Below are 27,749 nucleotides of genomic sequence, written 5' to 3' on the forward strand. Positions count from 1 at the left end.
AAGTAATAGTTTGCATTTGAATACTAGGCCTAAAAGCCCAACATGGCCCTTCAACAAGCCCATTTGTTCTACTTTTGTAATTTTTTTACACATAATAATAAATTTAACCCTTAACTTTTACATTTTTATCAATTTGATCATTATTCCTTTTTTAGCTACATTTGACTATTAACCTCTCAAAAGTAGTTAATTTGTTTTTTCTTTTAACAAAAATTTTGACTAAAACATTAATTTTTTAGTGGCGGTGTGACAACTCTCATAACAGTCCACGTGTACTTCATACTAACATGGCATTATTTGTCTTATATGTCATAGTCAACAAATAATTTAAAATTTATAAAAGTATTAAAAAAAGAAAAACAAATTAAAATTTTAAAACATTAAAATAGAAGCATGAAGTATACTTGGATTGTCATGCAGGTTACAATGTTTAAAAAATTAACATTTTTGTCAATATTTCTGTTAAAAAAAAAACAACCCGATTTTTTTAAAGGTTGATGGCCAAATTTAATTCTTTTTAAAAGGTCGGGGTCAAATTTAGCTTAAAAAAAGAATAAGGTTCAAATTGACAAAAATTGTAAATGTTAATGGATTTATTTATCATTATGCTTTTTTTTTATGAAAACTGAATTCCCAAATATGTTTTGAATCTGAAATTATATTGAATTCGAGTATTACTATTTTAATCATTATTATTTATACATATAATAAACCCTTAATTGAGTTCTCACAAGTCAACCAAGTATTATTTAAGTTATATTATTACACTAATAGTGTCGTAAGCTAGTACTTAATTAAATTATTCGTTAGATATTTGAATTCGTTAAATATTTGGATTTAGTTAAGTACACAAAGTTGGGAGTGCATTGATTTGTGTACTTACAAAACTTAAAGAAAATATGTTAGTACAAGATGTGTAATAATTAAAGCTCACTTGCATACAAGAGGACTCAAACACCAACCTAAGGCCTAGAAGACACTTAACTCAAATGGTATCACAATTGCAGGTAAGTGGCTTATACGTTCTATACTAACATCTCTCCTTTAGACCTTGAGTCTTGTAAGTCTACCAACTGAGATGCTTCAACTCTGTGAATCAGGCCCACTAGACAGCTGCTCATGGAACATTGACTCTCGGCACAGTAAGGAGACAAAACCCCCCATCAAGGAATAATACTTTCGATTGTTTAGGGATTGGCTGAATACCCGACACATGACACTTCAAAAATTCTCTCGAAAGAGTCGATTCCTCAACAAAAACCAAGTCTTAAATCATATCATGAGAAAGATCAGAATTTTTTTTCCCACTGCTTGAATCAACCCTCAATAAGATCATGAGAGACGTGTTGTGGAGAATCTGCAAACTCCTCTTTGTATATTTCTTCAATCATTGGTTTCCATAGCCGAACTCGAGCATTTATAAACCAATTCGATACCTGAAATTAACAACAACATCAATTGAAGCTTAAACAAATTGATAAATTTGTGGGTAAAGTTTAAATAAGATTATAAAAGAATTAATACTTGGTTCTTGGTCAACCCTGTTTGTGATGACAACATTAGCTTCACAGAGTCTGTTGGATACCTGTTAAAACACCAAACAACAAAATTGGTTTAGGTAATGATTAATCTTGATCAAGTTATTTGAGGTTTAGGATATTTTCAGGTTATTTTGGAGTTTGAGGCTTGAACTTTTCGATAGTTTCATTACGGGTTTGGATTAATTTTGATTATTTATTCGAGTCATTTTGATTCAGGTTAAATCAAGTTCAGATCGATTTGGGTTGAACAGTTTAGATTGTTTTATGGTCAGTCTAATTATACTTTCAAGGTTATAATTTATAAGTTCCGTCAAAAAAGTAATTTTATTATATTAATTTATAAATTTATATTTTTTTAATGAATTCAGTAAGCATTTTTTACCATTTGAAAGGCCTAAATCACCATGGACAAAACCAGAAATTTTGTCAATGGGGAGCCAAGATAAAACTTTAAAACATGGTGGTCAGTTCTGCACCAGTTTCAACCATTCCGGACGGTGAGCATCGTTCTAGTGCTAAAACAAAACATCAAAAAGATCCTTTTCACACCAGTGAAAACATTAAATGACTATTTTGTATAATTGATAAATATTTTATATTTAATATTTTTAAATATTAAAATATACCTATACTAAATATTTTTTAAAAAATTATAAATCCGAAACAGTACGCCAGAACATACTGATACCTATATATATATATATATCAATTCTAGTAGAAAAACGGTACGTCCACTAGTGTGGTACTAACTACCCTGCTTTAAAATTTTGAGGGGCCAACGATAAAAATTTTATTCTAAAAAAGATTAAATTATATTTTTTATTTTTAGAAAGGGCTAAAATTATAATTTTTCTATTTATTTGAATGACTAAAAAGCTTAGAATGAAAATTCAATACTTAAGGGGGACTATTAATTATTTTTTTTCCATTTGACAGGGGGTCAAGGCCCCTGTCTGCTCCCTGGCTTTATCTTTGCAGGTGACTTCCTACCCCCTTGAATTTTATGGTTGTCGTCTACTATGCTCAAATTTGATATTAAATCGATTCAAATAGGTAACAATGACTTTTTTCAACTCACAATACTATCATGAATTTTTTTTTAAGTTAAAAGGGATAGTTTTAAGAAAAATCTAGCTCGGTGTTTTAATAGTCAGGCTAACTAAAAGTGTTATCAAAATAGAAAGAGAAATTTATGCCAAAATTATAGATAAAAGTATTATGGAGGTCTTTGTACTAGGAGTCAAATTGCATTTTGCTCCTTCTACTAAAAAATGGACAAATTAGTCCCTATATATTAGATTAATGAGTAAAATGATCATTCTGTTAAGAATTTCATCTAATTTTACTGTTAAAAATTGGTCATTGTACGTCAGCTTTTAATAGTAGAAATTAAATGGGTGAAATTTTTAATAGAAATGATTAATTTGCTCTTTAATCTAACATACAGTGACGAATTTACCGTTTTTTGAGTAAATGAGGCAAAATGCAATTGACTCTTAGTACAAAGGCTTCCATAATATTTTGCCCGAAACTAAACTATAAAATTAAATATCAAATTTGAGCATATTAGAGAGACCAAAGCAATAATTTAATCCTTCACAGCCAAATCGAGTTAGATCAAGCTTAATCTAATCAAGTTTTCCAATTCGGATCAAAATCGGGATGGAAAAATGAATTGATTGAGTAAACAAAAGTCCACTTACGGGTGAAGGAAGTGCTGGAATAGCCAAGACCGAAGTATTGCAACAGAGGTTTGAGGCAATCCTCTAACAGGTCTCCATACTTGTCTTTGAACACACAATGTGTTACTATGCATAAAATCGTGCCGAACCTTCGTTCTAATGCGATTTATTCGAGTCAAGATGGTATCTCTAAGCTTGCCAAAATGTCTACACATGGCTTGCAATGTCAAAGCAGTGTAACACCTTGCTGCTCCTACACCAACAATCGATTCGAATAACGAAACCACTTGTTCCATTCGGTTGTTATATTTCTCGTATTGTGTTTCGACCTGTAAATGAACCGATAATCGATGTTAGAATCGTGTTTGAATAAAAAGAAAATCATGGTAAGTTGGTAATTGGTTTAGTTGTTACCTCCTCAAGTAATCCAATTAGCTTCGTAAGTGTGATGTGAAGTTCGTGTTTATCGGGCGATGGTACTATCTTGCTTCTGAAGAATTCGGAGGAAAGCTTTGGTGTTTCGTCGATATTTTTGAATCCGACATTGACGAGTTCATTTAAGAGGGATTGAGCTGGTATTAGGTACCTCGAGTTCCCTATAACATACGTAGTTGGATGGCCTATGAAAGGGTAGTCATCACCTGAATCTTCTGCCCCAGGAAACGATGAACCGAGCATGCAAGAGCCGAGTGATAACGAGAGAGTTTGAGTTCTGTGGTGACGGTACGAGTCGTTAGGTGCTCCGAGAAGGTCCATCAGGTGTCTTGTGTGGCTAATCTCAGTGTTATAAGCATCAAAATGGTGTAACATACGACTAGTTCGATTCGGAGTCTGCCGGGACTCCATTGTTAAGAGAAAATCAAGAACACTAGCCTGTGAGGAAAAAAAGAAAAATGATGAACACTTTTATTACAGTATCAGATGACAATGACTCACTGAGTCGACTACCCCATGTGACAGAACTGAAATGAGAAATATGTATGTATGTATGTATATATGTATGTATGTATGTTATTGGCTGAGAAGAAGTGAAGAAGATGACAATGGGGGAAAAGAGTGGTCCCCCAAACTTCATCCCTGATTATAAAACAACAACCATAAGGCATCAAGTTTGCAGCTTTTTTTTTTTTTTTGCTGTTGTAAGTCATGCATTGGGATGTTGAAATGACAGTGAAAATCACGGAATCTTTCAAGGACTTGCAGGAATATATATATATATATGTATGTATAAATGGAATTCTTTTGCTGTCAGAGAAAAGGGGACGGGGTGAAAATAGTACGAAATACCTATTTTTTTAAAATAGATAAATTAGTTAATGCATAGTAGATTCAGGACAAAATTAGTTCTTTTGTTAACAATTGGTCTTATATATTAGAGTATACGTGGCATGTCATGTATCTCTACAAATGAATTAAATTTTTAACAAAAAATGACTAAATTGTTCTTTATTTTAACATACAATAATTAATTTATTTTTTTTAGTAAAAGAAAACAATCTAACTCTCAATATAGAGATATAATAGGGTTTTCAACAATGAGATTAATTTTAGGTGCGATGTTTAATCTTTTGGACCAACAAATAATTTGGGAACATTTTTTTTCAAACAAATAATTCAAATCCTGAAATTATAGTTATTAAAAGGGTTTACTTGCATTCACTGGGATCAGGAGTACGACTAATCTCAAACATTTAAAACCTGCAATTATAAAAGACAGATGTTGATGTTTTGGGTGGTCCTCTTGGATGGTTTTGTGAAATGATTGCCACTTCCTTCGACATCATTCTTTAAGTTGTCACCCCACAAACGTTTCATAGGTTAAACTTTAAAGCCTGCATTGTCTAATTCATGCATTAATTTTAGCCGCATGGCATTGAGTACATTAGCAACATTCATGTCAACCTGTCAATTGTGGGTAGTTTCGTAATGAATGAGTTTAATTTAATAGAAATTAAACTGAATCGAATTTAGGTTTGGATTAATTATATTTTTTAAATTAGATTTAAGATGATAAAATTATTGTGTTAATTAGCAATATACATTATTTTTATAGTGAAATCAGCACACTAGGGGCGTAATTAAGGGTTAAGTGGAAATTTTTTATTTAAATCTTTTAAAATTTTTAAAATCTTAAATTATTAAAGGTAAAATTGTACTTTGATTCTTCTTAAAAATGATAAAAATTTGATTTAATCCTTTAAAAACTATAAAGGGATATACTATTAAAATAATTAAATTCTATTTTTACTATCATAAAAATTACAATTTAATTTTGACCTCCTTAAAAAAATATTCTGACTCCGCCCTTGCAGCACGCATAATGAGTAGTAAATAGTCCGATAGCTAGTCACAACAAATATACAAAGAACTAAAAAATAAAGGATCTCCATTAAAGGGGTTTATAAAACTACTCCCCAACTTAGTGAGCATCTTTGTATTTTGGTTACCCTCTCTAAACACGTGCTTTAGATGATATTTTTGTTATATTCTACCTAGTGTTTAGTAGATTATTTTTGTTAATATAGAACGCAGACAATCATTTTGACTTTATTGTATTTTTTACATTTTTTTTCTTATAATTTTTTTGCACACCAATATAAAAAAAGACAAATAAAACCTGATATGATTACATGAGTTAAAACATTCATGAATTTGCGTCGGAGCTTTGTACAAATTAATTTTGGCATAATAATAAATTTAACCCTCAACGTTTATATTTTTTTGCCAATTTGACTATTATTCTTTTAACTAAATTTGACCTCAACCTTTCAAAAGAAAGTCAAATTTTTTTAACAGAAATGCTAACTAAAATATTATTTTTTTAATGATATTAGCGTGACAACCCATGTGATAGTTTATGTGTATTTCATGCTGATATAACATTATTTGTCTTATATGTCACATCAACAAATAATTTAAATTTTATAAAAAATATTCAAAAAATAAAATATAAATATAAATAATTCATAAAAATTCAAAAAATTAGTATGAAGTACACTTGAACTACCATACAAGCTGCCATTTTAAAAAAACTTAGGGCGTGGAATAGAGGTGTAATGTAATAGAGCTGTAATAGTAATTCAATTGTTTGGTTGAATGGAATGTAATAGAACTGTAATGGTATTCTTGTGTTTGGTTGAATGAAATGATGTTGTAATAGTATAAGGAAAAAAAACTAAAATGACTAGAATACCCTTAGCAGAATTTTTTTAAGTAGATGATTATTGTTATTGTTATTAAATTTTAATAAAATTATTATTAAAAATATTTTAATAAAAATAATAAATAATTTAACCATATTTTAACATAATTATTATTAAATATAATTTAATAAAATAATATATAATTTAATAAAATTCTTAATATAATTATTATATGAATTTACTAAAATCATAATATATAATACTATAAAAATAATATATAATCTACTTTATTATTTTTAAACTGTAATACATATTTAATGTGCTAAAATATCATTAATGAAACAATATTTCACATCCAAACATAATATTGATATATTAACAAAAAGTTACATGATTTCATTAGTTTAGATGTCATAATCCATATGTTATAAAATTTTACAACATCAAAAAGTTACATTTTAATGAAATTCTATCATGTCATTACATCATCCAAATATTACAAACATAAAAAGTTACCAAAATATCATCAACACAACTATGATTTTTAATGGTAAACAAGAAATCTTCTGATATTTTTTCCGCTTCTTGTTGACACCTTCATGTAATTTTTATTAAAATATGAATTAATAAAAATCATAACATAATCTCATGGAATCATAGTTGCCAAAATTTATTTTCTGCAATTTCCATAGTAAAGCAAAAACAAAATAAATGCAAAATCCAGGTTTTTAATCGACCTTTTGACATTACCGTACTGTTATATTCAATGTGAACAAATATTACATCTAAGCAACAGATGAAAATGGCTACTGAACTTGATAAAACTAATCAAACAAAATACTCTGTCCAACCAACCAGTAGTCGCCAAATGCAGATTAATCTGTGGTTCATCCTCTAAAAGGAATGCTATATAGATATCTACATCTAAAATAAATGAATGATCCACCGAATGCTCCCAGAAATTCTTCACTGCTGCTGTATCCAGAAAAAATGTTTGCATGATGTGGCGAAAAGCAATATTAGACACTAAAACCGCTCTCAGTGCAATACTGACAGACAACCCACAAAATAGCTGTCTTTAAACTGATGAACAGAGTTAGCCATGTTCTTTCAAGCCACAGAACACACCTTATCTGAAAATTAGACGGTACAAAATACTGATCATCAAAATAAGCTGCACTGTTAAATTAGTAGAACCATGCACCTTAAAATGTATTCTTTATAAATAAAATCATAACCCATTTTTCACTTTAAAAAAGGGCAGAAATGTATGCTTATAATAGCTACCTAATGAATGTCTCTTTATTTTTCAAAATTGCATTGTAAAAGCTGTAAAAAAGTTTGAACAAGAATATAGCATGGAGGCAATTTCACCTTGTCTAATGCTAGCAAAGACGACTATCATCTATATAAATTGCCTGGACACCCATCATCCAAGATCCCACTGATATATCATCATGAGCATAAGTCTTCAAAGATGCACTGCATGTAATATAAATTAGAAGAAGTGTACCTCAATTTCATTAGGAATTTTAAGCAACATAAGAAGGTATAGTTCGCAACACAACTTTTCAAATGAATGTTTGACTATGTTCAACTTTGCAGGCAAAGCAAAATGATTGGTAATTGACATACAAAACAGTTAGGCATTTAGCCTAAAATAATTGATAAAATATTCGTTTTTATTTATTGCACTCAAATCTCAAGTTTACTCAAGAGTTGAATTTCCCCCGAAAAACTCTTACATTACTGCTAGCATTAGCATAAATGCACAAGGGACTAGGATAGGATGTTCCCACAAGCGTAGATATATGTTCCATGTGCCATAATCTTAGTACATTTGTCTCATAATGTAATCTTCTTTTCTTTTTGTAATTTATACTAACATGTTATGAAAGTCCAAATTATTTCCTTGTCCTTATAAACCAACAAAAACTACCAAACTCATATCTTGTTCCAAGTATATTAGATATACACAAATTAGGGAGTGAGTTGAGAAGAAACTGGCTGCTATGATCAGCCAAGAAGATTAGTTATTGAGCTGCTAAATGAGTCTTTCTTATAAAACAAGTAAAAGTTAAATTGACCACAAGATGCTGGGGACAGTGCAATAATGTAATGTTGTAATGTAAGGCTCCCTCGATAGTCTGTTTGAGCAGTGACAGTGTACTAAAACTGTTGTATAACATCCAATAGGTAAAATGATAAGGGGAATAACCCAGAGCACAATATAAACAGATCACAATCTAAACTTCATGCTTTATAATACTGTTTTCAAAGCTAACTTCAACAAACGTAAATTGGGTAATTTTTTCTTCTTTTTTTTTATTAAATCCAGAGCACAATATAAACAGATCATTCAAAAAAAAATACAGAAACCATTTCCAATTGAAAACTTCAACAACAGATTTACATGCAATTGCAAAGCCAAATGAAAGAAAATATGGAAATATATATTATGCTTTTTCTGTTAATGAACTAGTAGCATGAACCATAATGATGAGTGTAATGGCCCAATATTGCCCGGCCCAATAGATAAAAAAAAGTTTATTAAACAGTCCAATTAACAGAAGCCCAAATTCAAACCTAAGCATGGCCCAAATTACAAACCCTTTATAGCCCAAATCCCCAACCCGATTGTAGAAACCCTAGCAACTTGCAGCAAGCCATCGCCGCCGCTCTCCATGCGCACAGCAGCCACTGCCCTCACACACGATCCTCACGTGCACCACCATCACGCAAGCCTCCGTACACGCCGCGCCACGTCACCGTACGAACGTACCTGCAAACAGAGCAAACAACGCAGCAGAGACAAAGAAAAACATTGTATTTCTGTTTTTTTTATTTTTATTATTCGGCTATAAAAAGAGCCAACGAAATCTGTAAAAAGGGCCTCCTTTTTTTTACACACGATCAATACAAAGAAAAAAGGTTTTCTTTTTCCTCTTTTCCATTCTTTTTCGATTGTTTTTCTTTCTTTTTGTTTCGTTATTAATCATATACATAAGCATAGATATAAAATAAAGAAAAAGAAGGGAGAAGAGTTCAGAAACATTACCTGGTTTGGTGCGTCGCCGAATCCCCCTCCGTTCAGGCCAAGATTGAGTAGGAAATGGGGGGCTTTCGTTGCTAAAGCGGCGTAGAGGGGTGGAGGCTGGTATCTGTGTGTCGACAGACTGGTTTTAGGGTTAGGACGGGTCTTTTATAGTGCAGAAAACGGCACCGTTTAGGGCCTGTTTCAGTGGCCCTAAAACGGCGCCATATTGGTCGATTAACCCCAGCAACCCGCGCGGTGACCCGACCCGAGGGAAGGATCCGCTCACTTTGGGTCTGATGGGATTATTGCGCAACGAGCCCCTCCGTATTTGCTTTCATTTTAATTCGATTTTTATTCGTTTTTTAATTGTTACCTCATATTTAGTTCCAATTTCAGTTAGATCCATGTTTGAACGGCATAGTTTTCATTGATTGGGTTTGAAGACCTAGTTTTGTGCATCTAAATTACAGCAATGGTCCCTCTGATGTGCAATGGTTCTCGATTTGGTTGTCTTCACACTTATTTCAAAGACGTCCTTGAGATTTTTTTTTTTTAAATTGTCCTTGTCTTCTTTTAATTTATAATGCTATTATTATTATTATTATTATTGTTGTTGTTATCGTGTTGGTTTATATCTATTTATTTACTTTTATTTTACATTATTTTATTTTATTATGTATTATTTTGTAATGCTTTTATCATGTATCATTTTATATATTTTCTATGTTAATCTAGTATGATATATATATGTATTTTTGTGATCTTATTTTATAATACTTTTTTTAACCCTTTTATATGCCTTTGCATTTCAAAGAAAAAAGGGTAAACCAATGTGATCATGACGTTGTAGGTGCTTGCGATGGGACGGATGCGACTTCCCTTAGTTGGTTTGGGTGGCATAGCCCGTTGCAGAAGTCCCCCCCCTTTTTTTTCTTTTTTTAGTCTTTAGGGAGCCAAAGCTTTACCTTACTAATAAAATAAGGCTCGCGCAGGGGCGTTCACTTTTTTTTGGCTGAGCCGTATCTTTCTGGGTGGGACTGAGAAAAAAAGGACGGAGGGCAACCATGCATGGTACTTCTCGACCGTGTCTCCGAGGGACAGTTGAACGAGCGATTCATGAATGCTGCCGGGTTGGACGAGCCAATTACTCGAACGCGTTCGGTCTGTTTTTTGAGCAAGAATCACAGCGTTACCTTACCTTCACCATGATACGGACTCCAAGTTCTTATGGCAGAGCACGAGGAGATTTATCATCAATATGATGATGGGAATGGAAACCAGAAGCACGACCGGGGCCTTCGTAGTCAAAAATAATAAAACCATCAATAACAGTAACATAAGCATGAGACTTTTTGGTAGTACCGGTGAACCAGATGGCCGCGGCGATGGAATCTGGGATGGAGGACTCGTAGTATCTCTCTAGATCTGGCAAAAGCGAAAGACCCCCTAACGTAATTCGAATGGAGGCTGACCGCTGAACCCGCTCTGGCCTCGCAGGGCGGGCCCTTGTGGTTGTGAGCTGGAGCTGCCATAGCTTATGGCTAGAGCAATGAGAGGGGCCCCAGCAGAGAGAACAGTAAGGATAACGAGCGCTCCGCCCGTCAAGCGGGCGGCAGGAGCAGCGGGCAAGTGCTTGTTAGGCCAACAGCCCAGTGAACCGGGCGGGGCACTCGACGAAAGGGGGCACACTGAGCAAGTACGAGAAATTAGCCCCGCTCCGCTTTATTAAAAGCAAGGACCACTACGGGAGGTCAAACCAAGGACCTATGGAAGTCGGGGCTCGTCCCGGGTCAATATTGGATCAAACAATAGGGGCCGTAGCACTGACCTCTTTTTTTATTGATTCAATACAATAGGATAGGGGAAAAGATCGTACCTGCCTCTACAGAAGAGGTGTACTTCGTACCGCCGGAGGTCATATAGATCGAAACCCGGAGCGATAAGAACGAAAGCCCTACCCACTGTTACAACTACTGGCGCTTCAAAAAAAAGGCTTAGATTCTAAGGGCGCTACTGAAAGCCTTTTTTAGGTCGTGTAATAGGGAGGTGTAAGCGCCTCGAAAGCCTTTGGTACTTCGGTAGGGCGAGCAGCCCTTAAACCAAAAAAATGTTTGGAACCCTTCCCCTATTTCTACATTTCATTCTCTATTCGGCCCGCCTCAAACAAAATAAGAAAAAAGGAGAGGCCTATTGATTCGAAGTCACTACGAAAGGGTCGGTCAATAGCATAGCTCTTTCTTTTTCTGGTCTCCTTTCGAAGGAAAAGCCTTCGCATTTCTAATCCGGTAGGGCCGGACGGCTTTGTTTGCCCCAGCTTAGCTTGGCGAATCGCATCCCCGCGCAACGACATTGTTTGTGCGACCCTTACCGTTCTCGCTCAGTGTTTGCAACGGCTGGGGAGGCAGTCGTAGAAGCGAAGCCTATCGCCACGCCGACCATCAAATACGAGATTGGGGCCCTTCTCAAAGATTTGATGGAATGGCCTAGCCCACCCAAGAGCGCTTATGTCATATGGGAACTCATGGCTGGAAACAATCCTTATGGTTTTGATATCAGGTAGGAATAATAAGATCAAAGTCCAGGTTGGTTGGTGAGCCTAGTGATAGGAGACTATCTAGCTTGGTTCGGAGAGCACTTGTTGGGTTAAAGATTTTTTTTGTTTCTAAATGTTACGGCCTAAATGCTGAACTATTGACCCTACTTGTTTGGATGGGTGTTCACCCCAAAGTGTTCCCGGACTGCATGCATACATCCGTAAGTAACTTAGTGCAACATGGCAAATTTCATTGAGAGGAATCAGCAAAGAAAAGAAAAACGGGTCAACATCTTAATGTTTATTTGAGAGATTATCCTCGGGCTGAGGAGTGTCCACATGAGTTCGTTGAGGTGTCTACACAGGAATAAAAACCTCTTTTTTTTATATTCTGTCGACAGTTCGGATTGATCCACCTAAGTAGAACGAAAAGGAGGAATTGGAAATTCAAAGGGGGCCAGATCAGAAGCTTTGCTTCCGGTAGCTTGCTGACTCTCCTAGTTAGAAGAAGTCTCTTTGGCGAATTCTTTAGATCTGGATAGAGTCCCCTTTATTTTGATATTCTATTAGTAAAGCGCTAGCGCGCTACAACTAGCATAGCAGCCTGCGGAAAGGGCTAACGAGCTCCTACTAATAAGTTGAAGCAACAAGCAACGGATTGAGCGCATCTTTCCCTTTTCTCTTAGTAAGGTTGTCAAAAGGCTTTCCGATTGTTTGATTGCAGGGCGTTTAGACTTGACTAATTTAATATTTAGGGCAAAGAGCATCCGCTTTTATAAAAAACTTTTAGTCATCTATCTCGCTACCTACTCTTTTTGCAAAAAGGCTTTGGGGATAGGATCACACTCGAGAAAGAGTCTACTTCAAAGGCTGCAGGGAGGACTAGGCTCTGCAAGTGGGCACCACTATTCATCATGTTAAGACGGTTTGTTTGTTTTCGAAAGTAATCAAAAAGATTCGACGAAAACCGGGCATACATTCGAGAGAGAGAAAGATTAGTTCGTGTCTAGGTCAAGGGGACGGATGACCCGAAACCTCTTACTCCGGTAAGAGCTGTCTAACCTCTGTTGTGTTGCTATAACCTAGTCTTACCCGCTCTTACCTCCCTGCATGTTTTCATTTCTTTCTTTTATGAGAATACCTACCCCGCTGCCTTCGCTTTCGTTTGGGCCCGGGGAATCCCTTGCTTTTGGCTACGGTCTTTATTTACCTTTTTTGCACTCTTTTTTCTTTTTCAAAACTATTAATTCACAAACACTATTGGAACGGCGCGGCACAACAGCAATACCACGACAGATATACTTACCGACAAGAGAGAGCGAGACTGACCCACCCAAGAGAGAGAACGCAAGAGTGACTTCCCCCTATCACTTAAAGGCCGAAAGAAAGTTTGAATTTCCTACGGCGTTATTTACCAAGCTCGGGACTAGAGGAGCATTTTCCAAATTTTAGGTTGTGATAAGGATGAAGTCTCATTCATATAGTAATGTCCCTAGCTTGCGCCCTATTTGGGACTAAGGCAGGTTTGGAACCTTGTCCTATCACCTTTATCAAATCCCTAGCTCTCTTCCTTAGTGCAACTGCCCTATTCCTACCATGGGAATATCTATCTTTCTTTCTTGTGTCATATCTACAGTTTCGGATATCAAACCGGACGGTATCGTATATGAAGAAAGATATTGTCATTGGTAGGGCATTTCTTCCTGTGACCGCCTTTTCTACCAAAAGGCTAACCCAACCAAATCCGAGTTTTTTCTAGACTAGACCTTCGGGATTTTTTTAGGATTCAGACATGCATTGATCCAGTCGAAGAACCTGCTCCAGAGCGACTACTCCACCTAGCGTATCTTCCTGCCCGCCCCGGGTTCTCTCTACTCGAATTCCACAATCAATCCCAGATCCATCCATTTGAGGGAGGTCAAATTCCGCGCTCTTCTAATTGCTTAGAGGTATTTTAACCCCTTTACATCTAGGGCTCATCGAAGCCCTATTAGTTCTGTATATTCAGGAACAGGGCTATCAAATGGTCGACTGCGAAACCCATCGGGGTTAAAAAATCGTATACTTTAACGATGCCCTCTATCGGCGAGAGTTCGACGGATTACTTTTGCGATGTCTGTCACATGAAGAAGCTCAGCAAGCCTTGCAAAAAGTAAATGCTTTACTAATAGGACATAGTAAAAGTGGGTTGCTGGGTTGGTTTTGCTCTCTACCTTCTCACAGGGGGATGAAAACAAGAGAGGTCAACTGGAGTGGAAGCCAAACGACGGGGCCGAGAATCTGTGATCGATCCGAAGAACCACTGCCAGATACGATTCTGCTCCCCCTTCGTACTACCAAAAAATACGATTCTTGCCCGGCTTTCTTTCAGCTTAAGAAGGTTACGGTGAGAATGAGGATCACTTCGAAACTCTAGGAGAATGGTCGTTTTAGGGCGGGATCTAAAAGCTCTCCAACGTGTTGCGGAGCCTTCGGCCATGAGAGGAGAGGATTTTTTGGCTTCCTCAGGGCCGTGTGAAGCTTAGCTTGCTTTAGCAGCCACGTGATGATTCAAGTTTGTGGTAGGCGTAGGAGCTGGGCGAAGCGGTAGCGAAGCTCAGGTGGTGATGCAAATGCGCGGTGAGCGTAGTAGCCCCCTCGGGCATGCTCATTGTAGAACCAAGCGAAGAGCTAGTGAGGGCCGGAATGGAATATCGTATTTAGTGTAGAATCGGATCTGAAGCTCTTTACTAGGATTGGAACAAGCGAGGAACGAGTGACCACAAGCTCCGCTTAAGCGCTCGACATGCAGTTAGCTCAAAACATGTTCATCATGTGGCCGAGCGAAGCGCACCTGTGTGAAGCAGCCTAGCATCACTTTAGATAGAAGCAGAATGGATAACTTACAACTGAAAGTAAGTTTTTCGGATCGATATCTCGTACGACGTAATGGAGATCTTGGTCTAGATCCGGTGGTTCGCAGAATTCGGGACCTAACGATGTTCGGTTCATCCCATGAACGGGAGCGGACAATTCCCTTTTCGGGGAATGGCTGCAATCACAAGCAAGTGATTGAATGAGTGGGGGGCTCCGAAAGCACATGCGGGATAAGCAGGTATTTCAGGAGACGGTCTAAAAATGGGTCCGATTCAAAAAAAAAAAGAGAACTCTCAACAAGCTGGAACTAATCAAGATCAATGGAAGAGGAGTTAGCTAGGAATCTATTGACAAAGTTCATGCACCTATATGGAAGGGCTGTTTTGTTGATTTATTTTCATGTCGAGAATGAAGAAGAAGAAAAAGAGCCTTTTCAACCGGCCCAGATCTATTATCACGAACCTTAAAATTTCTTCAGATATTTTTATTTCTTTTATTTTATTTTATTTTTTTACTTTTCTTTTGGTGCTGCTACTGTTCAACTCCATACTAACATTTTTTAATTCCTATCATCATCGTCGCAGCTTGCGAGTTTGAGGAAGATAAGGTCGATTCGATGGAGGTGCAGCAAGCCCTCCCCCCGGTGCCGGAAGCTTCTGAGCCACTACCACTAGCTCAGGAGCCTGTTTCTCCTTTGTTTGAAATCCAAGCTGCTGAAGTCAACCAAGAGGACATCTGGAGGGAGTTGGAGCAGCAGGAGCAACCGGCACCAACGGGTGGAGCTAAGCTAACAAAGCCTCACATATGCGAAAGCTCACCCCATTGGAAAATCAGGTAGCTGGCCTTATTATCGATTTACGAAAATCCAAAGTACCCTCACCTAATAAGATTCAACAAATCGTCGAAATGCTCGAAGAAGAAAGAATATGGTCTGGGAAAGCTGCGCACAATCAAAAAGCACAACCAACAATATGGCAGAAAGAGTGTATTTTTTAGGAACTCCAAGGAGTGCTTTAATATGTTCTTGAGAACTATAGTCTCAGATCGAAAATCAAATATAAAGTATAAAAACTATTTTTAGCGATGTTAAGTAAGAGGGAAGTTTTCATGTTTATTATTTAGCTTCTAGGTAACCAGTCCTTTACTTAACTCGGCCCAAGCAATGCCCAAAGACTCCCATGCCTTTCTTGGTTGGACCAACCCAACCGGGGATTTCCGACAAGTCTTTCTTCATTTTTAGAGCAAGAAGCGGAACTACAAGAAAGCTATATATAATTTATATCTTAAAACCCTATTTTATTATATTTTTTGTATTTCAACCTCTATATACATCATTATATGTATATTATTCTTTATATTAAACCTTCCATTTCACATATATATTTTTAAAAAATCAATATGTATTATTCTTTCTTCCTTGTTATTTTTATCTCTTAAAATAGATTGATAATTCATTTAATTTTTGAATGTTGTATGATCGAGGTTATCATTGTCATTCTTGTTTAAATTTATCCATTGCTTGTTCATATTATTTGATGATTTATCGTACACTAGCATGTATCGTAATTTACGAATTATCATTTTGAATTATGCACTACCATTCAATCGCATTACATTTGTTTGGAAAACATCGAAATCGTTTTGCACATAAACCTACAAAATACTCGGTATCCAAAATTCTCAAGAGGATTGTGCCCTAACTTACTGGGCTTCAATTCTCCTTGTTGAATTTAAATAACCGAATACCCCTTTTTCAATTTGAACATAAAAATTCCAAAATAAAAAGCTTATTCTCGAGAATTCGATACGTGGTGTCCTAACGCATTGGATATGACGTATTGCTTTCTCGAGACGAGGATTTTTCTAACAAATAAATAAAGGCAATATTTGGTGTTTAGGAATTTTAAGAAATTGAACCCTAACTTACTGGGTTTTGATTTCTCGATTGACCCAAATAATCAGATATCCTTCTCAAAATGCATAGGTTTAAAAAAAATCAAGAGATAAACTTAATTTCGCGGATTTAAAATGTTACACTCTAACATATTGAGTGTGGCAATCTATTTCCTTGAAATAAATGAGTTTCACCCTCCGATTCGTTTCATTCAAAATTTTTATTTAAAAGGATTGTATTTTTAAAATCTCTTCAAAATTTCCACTCTAAGACATTAAACAATTAATTTGGTACCAATTTTGGGCGTCACGAGGGTGCTAACCATTCCTCGTGCGTAACCGACTCCCGAACCTGTTTTCTAAAAATTCGCAGACCTAAAATTATTTTCAAGGTGATCCGATCTCACCTCAATAAAAGATCGGTGGCGACTCCTATTTTAAAAGCCGATCCCCGATTTTCCAAAATAAAAAATGGGTTTCGACAATGAGAATCAACAGCCGAATTAACACGATTTGCTTTTTGAGAAAAAATTTCAAACAAAAAAAAAAGATTCCAAGTGGAGAATTGAAACGAACATAAATCGAAAGGCTATGGAAATTGAAACGATACTTACCTTGAAGAGAAAGAAACTACGACGAACCGGAAAATTTCAGGCCTCCAAAAACCAGAAAAACAAAAAAGCTGTTCATAGAAATTTTGAGACTGGAAATTAATTTGCACGCTGCGGAATTTTATTATTAGAAAAAAACAACGAAACCCAATAAATGGGTTTTAAGCAAATAGTTAAAAATTTCAAAACTGATAAAATGAAGAAAAGAAAAACTGTTGAAACTGATAAAATGAAGGAAATATCAAAGAAGGAAAAAATAAATTACCTGAAATATGGGAACAGAATGAGAGAAAGTTGCAGATCTGTGGGAGAAGATGAAGGAGAAGATCTGAAAAATGGCAAGAAAGTGAAGGAGAAGATGAAGGAGGGAAGAGATTGGAAAATGGGAAAAAAAGAGCCTTCTCTTGTAATGGGAAAAGAGACGGAATAGCCAAACAAATATGTGGGTAATGAATGGCTATTACAGCCTTCTCACGTAATAGGGGCTGAATGGAATCAGGCTGTAATACAATTACAGCCAACCAAACGTTGGTTTGGTTGTGGGCCCACTGAATTGGGGAATGCATTCCTATTTTCCCAACTAGACATGTTAATATTTTAGACAATATTTCTATTAAAAAACAACTCGACTCTTTGTTATAATTAAACTTACTTTTTTAAAAATGATTAAAGACCAAAATGACAAAAGATGTAAACATTAAATGTTAAATTTATCTATTTTCCGAAATTCAGTTTACTTTCTAATCATATGTATTTCCAAAGATAGCATACATCAATATCACAAATGAGAATACACTTATACAAAGAATCTTTATTCATACAGAAGCTATATGTATCAATTTTTTTTCTTACCATATCTTTACAATATATGTATATATATACCTGCTACAACAATATATTTGTATGTTACAGATGAGTATATCATATACCCATATCTATATTCTATCATGACAATGCTTCGATCGAAAATGAAACACATGAAAATGCTTCGGTTTGTCATCGTATCGTGTGTCCCCGACCCGGAAAGCTCGCTCGAGGCAGAAGTTCATCAGACTACAAAATCATGCAATATATGAGGATTTCCAAACCTGTCTTGTTGATTTCCTGGTTCCATGAAACGGAAATCCACCGTCTCCGGTCCTACCGGCGAATCCACCTTGTGGTTAGTTGATCCGGACATGGTAAATACTTTGTTTTCATGATTCCGTAAACCGAGTGCAAGTGAAACTTGATTGCCAACCGCAAAACCGTTCAATTCCGTTAAGTCATACACGGTATCACCGGTCATAAGTGTACCGTGACCATGTTGGTTGGATGGGATTACAGTGTTGGGATAAGGGTTAGCAATGTTTTGGTACATTGATCTTGCGGTTGGCCTGTTCGGTTCTACATCGGGGATATGATCTGGTTTCGGGTATTGAACTTGTCCTGGTTGGATATTATCAGCACAAGCAACTTTGGATGTAATATTCTCGTGCAACTCTTCGCCTCTATCCTCGGATGCCGAAGAATTCTCACCAGTTGCTTTGGCTGCATTTTCCAAAGAAGATTTGAAGTTTGAGTCCATTTCACCAAACTCTTCTTTGTACATCTCTTCGATCATTGGTTTCCAAAGACGCACCCGAGCATTAATGAACCAGTTTGCAACCTGATCCACACAAACTGTTAGCTACTAATGATTTACGGGTCAGATAATTGCATTTTTCGTCTCCATACCTGGTTTCGGGTCAGACCTGTCTGTTTTGCAAGCATTATTTTCTCCGAATCCTTTGGATACCTAGCCAAAAAACCAAAATCGGAAAGGTTAACAAAACAGAAAGTCTCAGTATTAACATGAAAATAACGATCCGAGCACGTACGGATGGAGAAAATGCTCGAAAAGCCAAGCGCGCAGGACAGAAACAGAGCTTTCAGGAAGTCCTCGTTGAGGCCTCCAAGCGTTTCGCATCACACCGAATTGTTGAAGAGCTCGTTGTTGTCTAAGCTGATGATCGACATAACGTAGTCGCGGTATTACCGATCCTTGATTGTTCAATGAATTATCGTGCTCTCCAAGACTTCTTTGTGTCAATTGAATTTGGTTGCTGATTGCATCACGTAAACAACGGAAATGTCGGGAAATTGTTTGCAGGGCAAGTGAAGTGTATGGTTTAGCCGCCCCACAACCAGCTACCGAGTCGAAAGACGACATCAAGATTTTCATCTGATGGTAATATTGCCTGTATCCTCTATCAACCTATATAACAAAAACACAATCATTAACAATCTTGCGAGACAAGCAAAGTTCAATTAACATCGAAAACACTATTAAAGGCTCACCTCATCGAGCATGGACAAGAGCTTTGTCTTCTTGTTCTGCAATTCTTGTCGTTCCGTAGGTGATATCTTGGAAAGGTTATTAACTGACTCGTTAGACTCAGATGATTTCAGTTGAGAGCTCACGTTTTTATCGAAATCGGATTGTCTCAAAGCTTGCTGTACATTAATCACTTCGTTAAGCAACTCTTGAACCACCTTGAGATATTTCGAGTTCGAAATAGTACTCGTAAAACCCGGTTGAAACTGATATATATCAGAATAAGCCTGGTATTGACACGGCAACGAAGGCAAAGAAACATCTGGTGGTATCTCCGATCCAAGACTAAGAGATAGTCCCTGAGATTGACAATTCACCGCGCTCATTGTAATGTTTAACCGCCCGTTCACCAATTGTAACGAGTCACTACAAGGCGGAATCAATGAAGTACCAGACAAGATCTCTGTGAATTCCCCCATTGAAGAAGCTCGGTAAGGTACTGGTTTTTCGTCCTGGATCGATAAATCATCTCTCCGATTGGTAAAACTTGGATAATAAGTAGCCATTAAAGCATCACCAGTTTCCCCGACAAATCAAAATGATTGCTGCATAATAATATATATATATATATATCAAAGCTATTTCAAAGTTCTCTAATTCTATCGATAAACACAAAATCCGAACATGAACCAAATAATGCCGAAACAAAATCAATAAAACAAAGAAACAAGCAAAAAGAAGGCATAAGCAAAGCCTAAAAGTCAGATAAAAACAAGCAGATAATCATGGAAAACAGAAAGGAAAACACATAATTAAAGAGCAGTGAAAACCCAGATTTTAAAAGGGAAAAATAGTACAAAGTGTACAACTTTTTTGCTCTCTTTTTTTCCAATTTCATCCCTCATCACCATCATCACTAAGTACCCACTGTTACTCAAATACCCAGAAGAACCATAATTGAAAACCCAGATTCCATAAGGGGAAAAAAGAAGAAAAAAAGTACAAAGTTTACAACTTTTTTGCTTCTTTTTTTTAAACTTCTATTCAGTTTCATCCTCCATCAATCATCATCACTAAGTACCCACTGTTACTCAAATAGCCAGAACAACCAAATGAACCGTAAAAAGCTTAAAAAGCTTTCAAAGTTATCATCTTTTTTTCATTAAAATCAATCATTAAAGCTTCTTAAAAACTAAAGATTCAGAACAAAGAAGGATTAAAAGTGAAAATACCTGGAAAAAAGGAAGAAGCTTGAAAACAAGGAGACAAACAAAAAAAAAAAAAACAATCCCAAGAAATATAATCATAAACGTAAACCAGCTCTCTCCCTTCTTCCTTATCATTGGAACATTGACACCAACCCAAAAGAAAATATTATTAATTTATTATTAAAATAATTCTATACCCAAAATAAATAAATAAACAAATAATAATAATAATTGATGACAACAACTGTAATATTTTAATTTTAAGAAACGATGATGATGAAGAATATTTGAGAAGCCAAACAACAATAGTTGCTTAATTTGTCAAATCTTCTTACAGAGAATATCTCACGTGTAATAAACAAAAAAATAGGGACCAAAAAACACAAGAGGCAATAAAGATGGGTCTTTTATTATTTTCTTTTTTTGGGTGTTGGTTTTAAGCAAAAATGGAGGACCAAAAACAAAAGGGTGGGTGTTGTTTGTTTTTTCATTGCTTAAGTTAACAGAGTTCAAATGCTAACTACCAGTTGGTAGACCTATTACCCGCCCTTAAACCTTCTACTTTTTTTAAGGGTTTAATTCTGCTCTTAATGTTTATACTTTTTGCATGTTTAGAATTTAATCCTTTTATTTTTAATTTCGAAAGGTTACTCTCTTTATTTAATAATTGAAGTTTATTTGATACATGGGCTGGGTCTAGTCGAGACCCGGTTTTTAAAAAAAAATATATTTTTATATGGAATAATATTTGGTATAGTGCCAGTGAAGTTTTTAAACTTTATAAATAAGATCAGAAGTTGACAAGTGTTATGTAGAGATATAGTAAAATATTAAACATATATATTTTTAAAAAGAGACATATGAAAATTTTTTAAAACTGCTTGTGAAATAAAAAAAAAGTACGTTGTTGGTGTACCAAATACTAACCTTTTTTCTATTAGTATTTGAATATATTTAAATTTGTGTATGTTCATGGACAAAACTCTTTATCCAACCCCAACCCAAGTTAAATCAGACAGATTGAGCCGGATAGGTCACCCGACCTATGGACAACTTTACTATCAAATAACCTCCATTCAATTCTATTATATGATTTTTAAATTTTTTTTAAAATTACTCACATGGCGAAAGTCGATAAATAAATAAAAAATATCGATTTTCACTTTGTTTCCCTAACTTAATGTCGAAATACCATACAATCCAGATTCAAAATAAAAAAACCTTTAAGCTCCATATTCAACATTTTTATTTGCTTATTTGACTTTCAAAAAACATGTCATGTGAGTAACTTTTATAGTTTAAAACTATGGCATAAATTAATTTAGCTGAAGTTCTGTAATAGTATTATCAATTTGACTTCAATTGCTAAATTCAAAAGAAAATAGAGGGATTAAATAAAAAGGATTAATTCAAAAATGTATAAAGAATATAGGGACTAAAAGAAAATTAGACCAATTTTAGGATTAATTTTTTTTAAAAAAAAGGGTAGGAAACATCTAAAGCTACCGGATATGGTTGTTTTAAAATAATTAATAAACTAAAAAAAAGCAATAAAATAAAAATAAAAATAAGTGAGAGAGAGACTAAAAATGTTAGCTGTACTTTGCAGTTGGTGAGAGTGACAAACACACACGTTATTACCACGCGTATGCTTCTATACGCTTACCGGCTTTTGCCTAACGAACTCTCTTTTTCTTCAATATATATTTTTTTCTGGATTAATTGCAATTACATCCTCCATTATGCTCTACATTTTAACTTAATCTCTAAACTTCAAAACCTATGTTTTGAATATCAAATAGCTTCTTTCAGCTTAGACATTAAATGTTAGACGTGGAGCATATTTAAAATATATGAATCAAATTGTGGTAAAAGTATCATGAAGAGGAGTCAGATTGCAGCTTGTCCCTTTTACTCAAAAGAGCACACTGGTCCTTTTTGTTAAAAATTTCTTTCATTTTTACTGTTGAAAATTGGCGTGGTTAACTGAATAACCTGTCAGTTCACATGCAACCTCATTCTGAATAACCATTTTGCTCTTTAATTCAATGTACAGAGACTAATTTACCTATTTTTTAGTAGAGGGAGCAAAATGCAATTCGACTCATAGTATAAATGCCTCCATTTTACTTTTACCATCAAATTGTGAATACATTTTTTGCTTATCGTATGGACAAATCTGATTTGAGAGGTTAAAATAAAAAGAAAGAGTCCTCTTCGATTTTATTGATGTTTTATTTTCTTTCAATGTGTGAGATTCAAGTTGTTATCACAAAAGTTTTTCGTGTCATATTTGAAGAATTTGATTGATATGGACTTAATTAGAGTATTTTAAAGTTCATTGTCCAATTTAGAATATCTGCAGCAATCTAGGGGCGTTTAGTGGAATTAACTGATCTTTCTTTATATTTTTAAATTATTATTTTTTGGGTTGGTGATTGAATATTAATTTATGTGCAATTCAAGAACACATGAATCATGGGATTCTGTCTAATTCCCAGTTTTTTAAAGGTGAAAATTATGTATATATTATTTGGTCAAAGGGAAAAATTATATGCAACAATAATTTACCCTTTTTAATAAAATATAAAATAAACATCATTAATATTTTAGATATATTCATTTTTATAATATTTTTTTCAATTTTAATATTTTAAATGCATAATAATTTGTGATGTTTCCATGTTTACGTGATTAATACATTCGAGTTTTAATCTCATAATGAAAAAATTAATAAAATTTTTTTTTCATTTAAAGATTCGACTTTAAATTTAATCAAAATTCGATATATGTAAATGATTCTAATAAGGTCATACCAAAAATAAAGTGCAACTAATTTTTGTTGCCATCATTCTTGCCTTTTAAAGTACAAAAAGAAAGTGAACCTAAAATCTTCCCTTTTTATGTATTATGACTTTAAAAAATAAGTTTTGTTTCTTAAAATGCAAGTAAAATGTTATTCTCTCTTAATAATAAAATCAAAATCAAAATTAAATATTATATGATGCCTTAAACATGTTGCAATTAAATTTATCTATATTCTTTCGAGAAAAAATTATAAAATGTTGTATGTCTAAAATTGATGTTCGATATTATCTTCAATAAAGATTTTGCATAAAGATCCGTTCATAGAGCAGCAACAAGGTTTGACTATAGAGCATTTTCAGGTATTCGAACTCTCAACAAAGTCAATAAACAAAACCCCCACTAGAGATAATACAACCCGTTAAAGGGTCCGCGAGCTCCTAGTGAATGACACTGCACAAACTTCTTTGACAAAATCAATCTCATATCAATAAAATTGAAGAATGGAGACTAAATCTACAACTTATGCATAGTACGAGACTAATGGTAGAATTTGACTTAACGGAGTTTACTGCTACCGCTTGTAACAAAATTAAAAATTAAAAATTCGAAAAATGCATAGACTAAAAGTGATTAGATTAGATTGTAATGACTAAATTCACAATTTAAGCGTGGTACAAGGACTAACAAAAAGTTTTGACATCTTTTTTTTTATTAATTTTTACATCAGATTCTGTGACCCATAAATAGAGATGCCAACAAGGTAGGGGTAGTTTTTTGCCCGCTTCAATAGACCCCTAACACAACCAAATCCGACTCGAAATTAAATATTAATTTGCTCTGATCCTATATGCCATAAATATTAAAATTTTTAAATATTTTAATCAACATATAATAATATTTTTTATTTTTAATTACCTTTTAATAATATTATTAATTGTTTTCTAAGTATAATTATACTAAAACAAATGTTTATATAAAGAGATATTTTGATAATAATATCGAGACGAGCGAGACGGATTTTCCCCAAACCCGATCTGATTATTTGAAAAACTAGACCCAATTGGACCTGAAACCTGGACCCTGTTGAGTCGGATCGGGTCCAAACCGATGCCCATGTTTTTTCCCATCCCGAGCCACAAGTAAAGCTAAAAAAGTTGGCCCTTTCTTTCTCAGGAAAAACAAGATAGAATTTACGATGACGAAAATCCATAGCAGGCAGTCATAAAACACTACCCATTTAGCTATAGCATTTCAAGCTGCTTTGTTTCGTTGCTTTTTTCAATTCAAGGTATCTTCTTTTCCTGTAATTCTACCCAGTTAAGCAAAATTTTTCATTGATTTTTTTGGGGGTTTTGTTTCTTTATCAAATGAGCTTAGCAATGGGTTCAAAAGATGGTTATTAAGTTTTAAATTTGAGAATTTTATTTGGATTTTTCTTTTAATTGTTGGGTTGAAAGCTTTTAAGTGTAAAACATTCATTTCAATTGCTTAATTATGTGAAAGATTTCTCTTTTTTTTAGTATTATATTTACTTTGTTGCTGGGATTGAATTATAAATTAGTGTTATGTTTTTTCTTTTGATTTGTTTTGTAATATGTTTTAAATTAGTGTTATGTTTGAGTAAGCATGTTCCTCATATGTTTACGAACCAATGATAAAAAATGTGAACAATGTTGAACCAGAAACACTAATGCTTGTATTGGTACTAGGAGTTTACTGTGATTGTTGCGGAGGATTTTTTTATGGTAATCTTTACTAAAAATTTTTCATGTGCAAGTAACGATTTGGGGTCCAATATTCCTCGATTAGTACAAAGATACATCCTCCTATACGAAATTATAGATATGGTATAGTGTGGTGTGTTTTCACGACTTTATGTTTTAGATCATTTGAATGAGTGGGATTTGATAGTTGATCTTGTTCTGTTTTAACATTTTCTCCGTTTTTGCTCTACCTAGCCGATAAAAAATCTCTAACATTGTCTCTTCAACAGGTAGTGTTGCCATGATTCTGAATGGCTTTACCTTTCCGTCGAGGTCTGTTTCAGTGAGTTCAAGGCTTCGTAAGCCTGTGCCGTGTAGCTCTAGTTTTGCATGCTCTCATCATTTGGCTACCACAGCTCTATTTCGAAGCAGCAGTGAATCTGGAGGTATATGCAATGGCTTGCATTTTTTTTGGTTTTTCCATTCTGTGGTCTTGCATTGATGAACGCCACAATTCCGAACAATTTTTCTTATTTTTCTTTTGTACAAACTATCCAATCTCGTAGATGTGCCTTTCTTGCGCCTTTCTGCTGCATCATCTCCGTTGTTGAGTGGGGATCTAGGTGGTCTATCACAAGCTTTACCGTCATTACCTAGGCGTCGTGGATCTAATTTGGTGCCTCGAGCTTCAAAGGATGTTCCGTACAGTTTTCGTTTTCCACCGATGACTAAGAAACCCAAATGGTGGTGGAGGACTTTAGCGTGCCTTCCTTATTTAATGCCTCTTCACGAGACGTGGATGTATGCAGAAACAGCATATCATTTACACCCATTTTTAGAAGACTTTGAGTTTTTGACCTATCCATTTCTCGGAGCCATTGGAAGTTTACCGAGCTGGTTCTTAATGGCATATTTCTTTGTTGCATATCTAGGGATAGTGAGAAGAAAAGAATGGCCCCATTTTTTCCGATTTCATGTCGTGATGGGCATGTTATTGGAAATTGCTTTGCAGGTAATAGGGACCGTGAGCCGGTGGATGCCACTTGCAATATATTGGGGTAAGTTCGGGATGCATTTTTGGACAGCTGTGGCATTTGCTTACCTCTTCACCATTTTGGAGTGCATAAGATGTGCACTTGCCGGTATGTACGCTGACATTCCTTTTGTATGTGATGCTGCGTATATCCAAATTCCATATGATTAATAATCGAAAACATACGGTAGAAACTGTTCTAAATTTGCATTATGCAACGTATGTTTTAAGTTGAACATCTTTCTCATTTTTCCGATGACAATCGTGCTAAGGCTGTTCCGGTTTTAGTTATTATTAGTGTTATCTTGATTACCCTTTCCGATAACAATGATCCTTTTCTGATTAACGTTACCGTTATTGACGATTTTGCTTCCGATGTTGCTATTTTTAATGTCCGAATCGTTTTGTTTTGTCTATTTGCTTGCAATCTAATGGCTCCATGGTGTAGGATTAGTCCAATGTTGGTTCAGTTAAGTCGGTTTTTCGATTTTTTAAAACCGAATCGAGCTATTGTTCTCCTCTAATATAATATGATGCCTTTCCTTTTATGGTAGGGTCTATGACAAACATGTATAAGCTTTAGTTCCATGTTCCATTAAAAAAAAAGGGTAAACCACCCAACTATTTATAAGTTCTTTTTTTTTGTTACCCAATTGTGAAAAGTTACAAAACGGTCATCCAATTATTCGATTTTGTCTTATTTGGTCACCAACTAACGGAAAGATGACATGACAGCTTTTAAAATTGGTAAAATAACAACTTTAACCTTTAACATTTACCCATTGTGTAATTTGATTTTATTTTTCTTTGTTACACTTTTACCAACTAAATTTGCTTGAAAATATAACAAAATTGGAAACACCAAAAAATTTAAGATAATAATTTTTATCTTCTCATTCTTTTAAAATTAATCTTTCAATGTAAAAAAAAAAAGAAAAAACGAAATTACAAAAGGGGTTAAATTACACAATTTGTAAATGCTAAGAGTTAATTTTTTTTAGAGTCAACACTAAATGAATACGATGTATAAATATTGAAGGTTAATGTTGCTATCATACTAAGTTTAGAAATTATCAAGTTATTTTAATTGTTCACGATAACAAAAATTACTAATAATTGAATGATTATTTATATAATTTCCCTTAAATAAAAAAAAAAGAAAAAGAAAAACAGATCTTACTTTGATGTTTGTCGGAAACCCACTCATCAAAGTGGTGATTTGAGATGATGCAATTGTAACCTACAAAACTTTTGGATGAATTTTAATTGTTTTTAACACAATTATTTGGATTTATTTAATGTTTTAGGTGGGGATGTCATTTTAATCTTACATCATATTTTTGTCTTTGTGTGCCTTTCTTCCTATTCATTCTACCGAAATCCCCCAATAAAGTCTTTGAATTTA

The 27,749-nt window shown here is 34.7% G+C and overlaps 3 protein-coding genes and 1 long non-coding RNA gene across 6 annotated transcripts; 1 reads left to right on the forward strand and 3 right to left on the reverse strand.

Annotated features, from left to right (window-relative positions):
• Positions 1 to 811: 811 nt before the first annotated feature.
• LOC107935058 (BEL1-like homeodomain protein 11) lies at positions 812 to 4,246 on the reverse strand. The gene is made up of 4 exons (XM_016867603.2): positions 3,638 to 4,246; positions 3,245 to 3,552; positions 1,525 to 1,585; positions 812 to 1,436 (listed from the first exon to the last, which is right to left on the reverse strand). Exons 1-4 carry the CDS (start codon positions 4,067 to 4,069, stop codon positions 1,317 to 1,319), a joined length of 921 nt encoding a protein of 306 aa, XP_016723092.2. The 5' UTR covers positions 4,070 to 4,246; the 3' UTR covers positions 812 to 1,316.
• Positions 4,247 to 7,484: 3,238 nt separating this feature from the next.
• Positions 7,485 to 17,826, reverse strand: LOC107935077 (uncharacterized). 3 transcript variants are annotated; one of them, XR_005914379.1, is made up of 3 exons: positions 17,562 to 17,771; positions 7,741 to 17,367; positions 7,485 to 7,499 (listed from the first exon to the last, which is right to left on the reverse strand). It is a non-coding gene; the product is annotated as an uncharacterized lncRNA (long non-coding RNA). The 3 variants fall into 3 exon arrangements; XR_005914381.1 differs by having other exon boundaries at positions 7,741 to 17,407; XR_005914380.1 differs by lacking the exon at positions 7,485 to 7,499 and having other exon boundaries at positions 8,799 to 17,367; positions 17,562 to 17,826.
• Positions 17,827 to 18,028: 202 nt separating this feature from the next.
• Positions 18,029 to 21,284, reverse strand: LOC107935087 (BEL1-like homeodomain protein 7). The gene is made up of 5 exons (XM_016867642.2): positions 20,825 to 21,284; positions 19,616 to 20,197; positions 19,156 to 19,532; positions 19,013 to 19,073; positions 18,029 to 18,944 (listed from the first exon to the last, which is right to left on the reverse strand). The coding sequence occupies exons 2-5, from the start codon at positions 20,156 to 20,158 to the stop codon at positions 18,345 to 18,347; spliced, it is 1,581 nt and encodes a 526-aa protein (XP_016723131.1). The 5' UTR covers positions 20,159 to 20,197; positions 20,825 to 21,284; the 3' UTR covers positions 18,029 to 18,344.
• A 3,355-nt stretch (positions 21,285 to 24,639) lies between these two features.
• On the forward strand, positions 24,640 to 26,635 carry LOC107935051 (protein TIC 20-I, chloroplastic). The gene is made up of 3 exons (XM_016867594.2): positions 24,640 to 24,896; positions 25,602 to 25,757; positions 25,878 to 26,635. Exons 2-3 carry the CDS (start codon positions 25,613 to 25,615, stop codon positions 26,513 to 26,515), a joined length of 783 nt encoding a protein of 260 aa, XP_016723083.1. The 5' UTR covers positions 24,640 to 24,896; positions 25,602 to 25,612; the 3' UTR covers positions 26,516 to 26,635.
• The last annotated feature ends 1,114 nt before the right edge of the window (positions 26,636 to 27,749 follow it).

Source organism: Gossypium hirsutum, chromosome D06 (assembly GCF_007990345.1).
Source record: "Gossypium hirsutum isolate 1008001.06 chromosome D06, Gossypium_hirsutum_v2.1, whole genome shotgun sequence".
Lineage (NCBI taxonomy): Eukaryota > Viridiplantae > Streptophyta > Magnoliopsida > Malvales > Malvaceae > Gossypium > Gossypium hirsutum.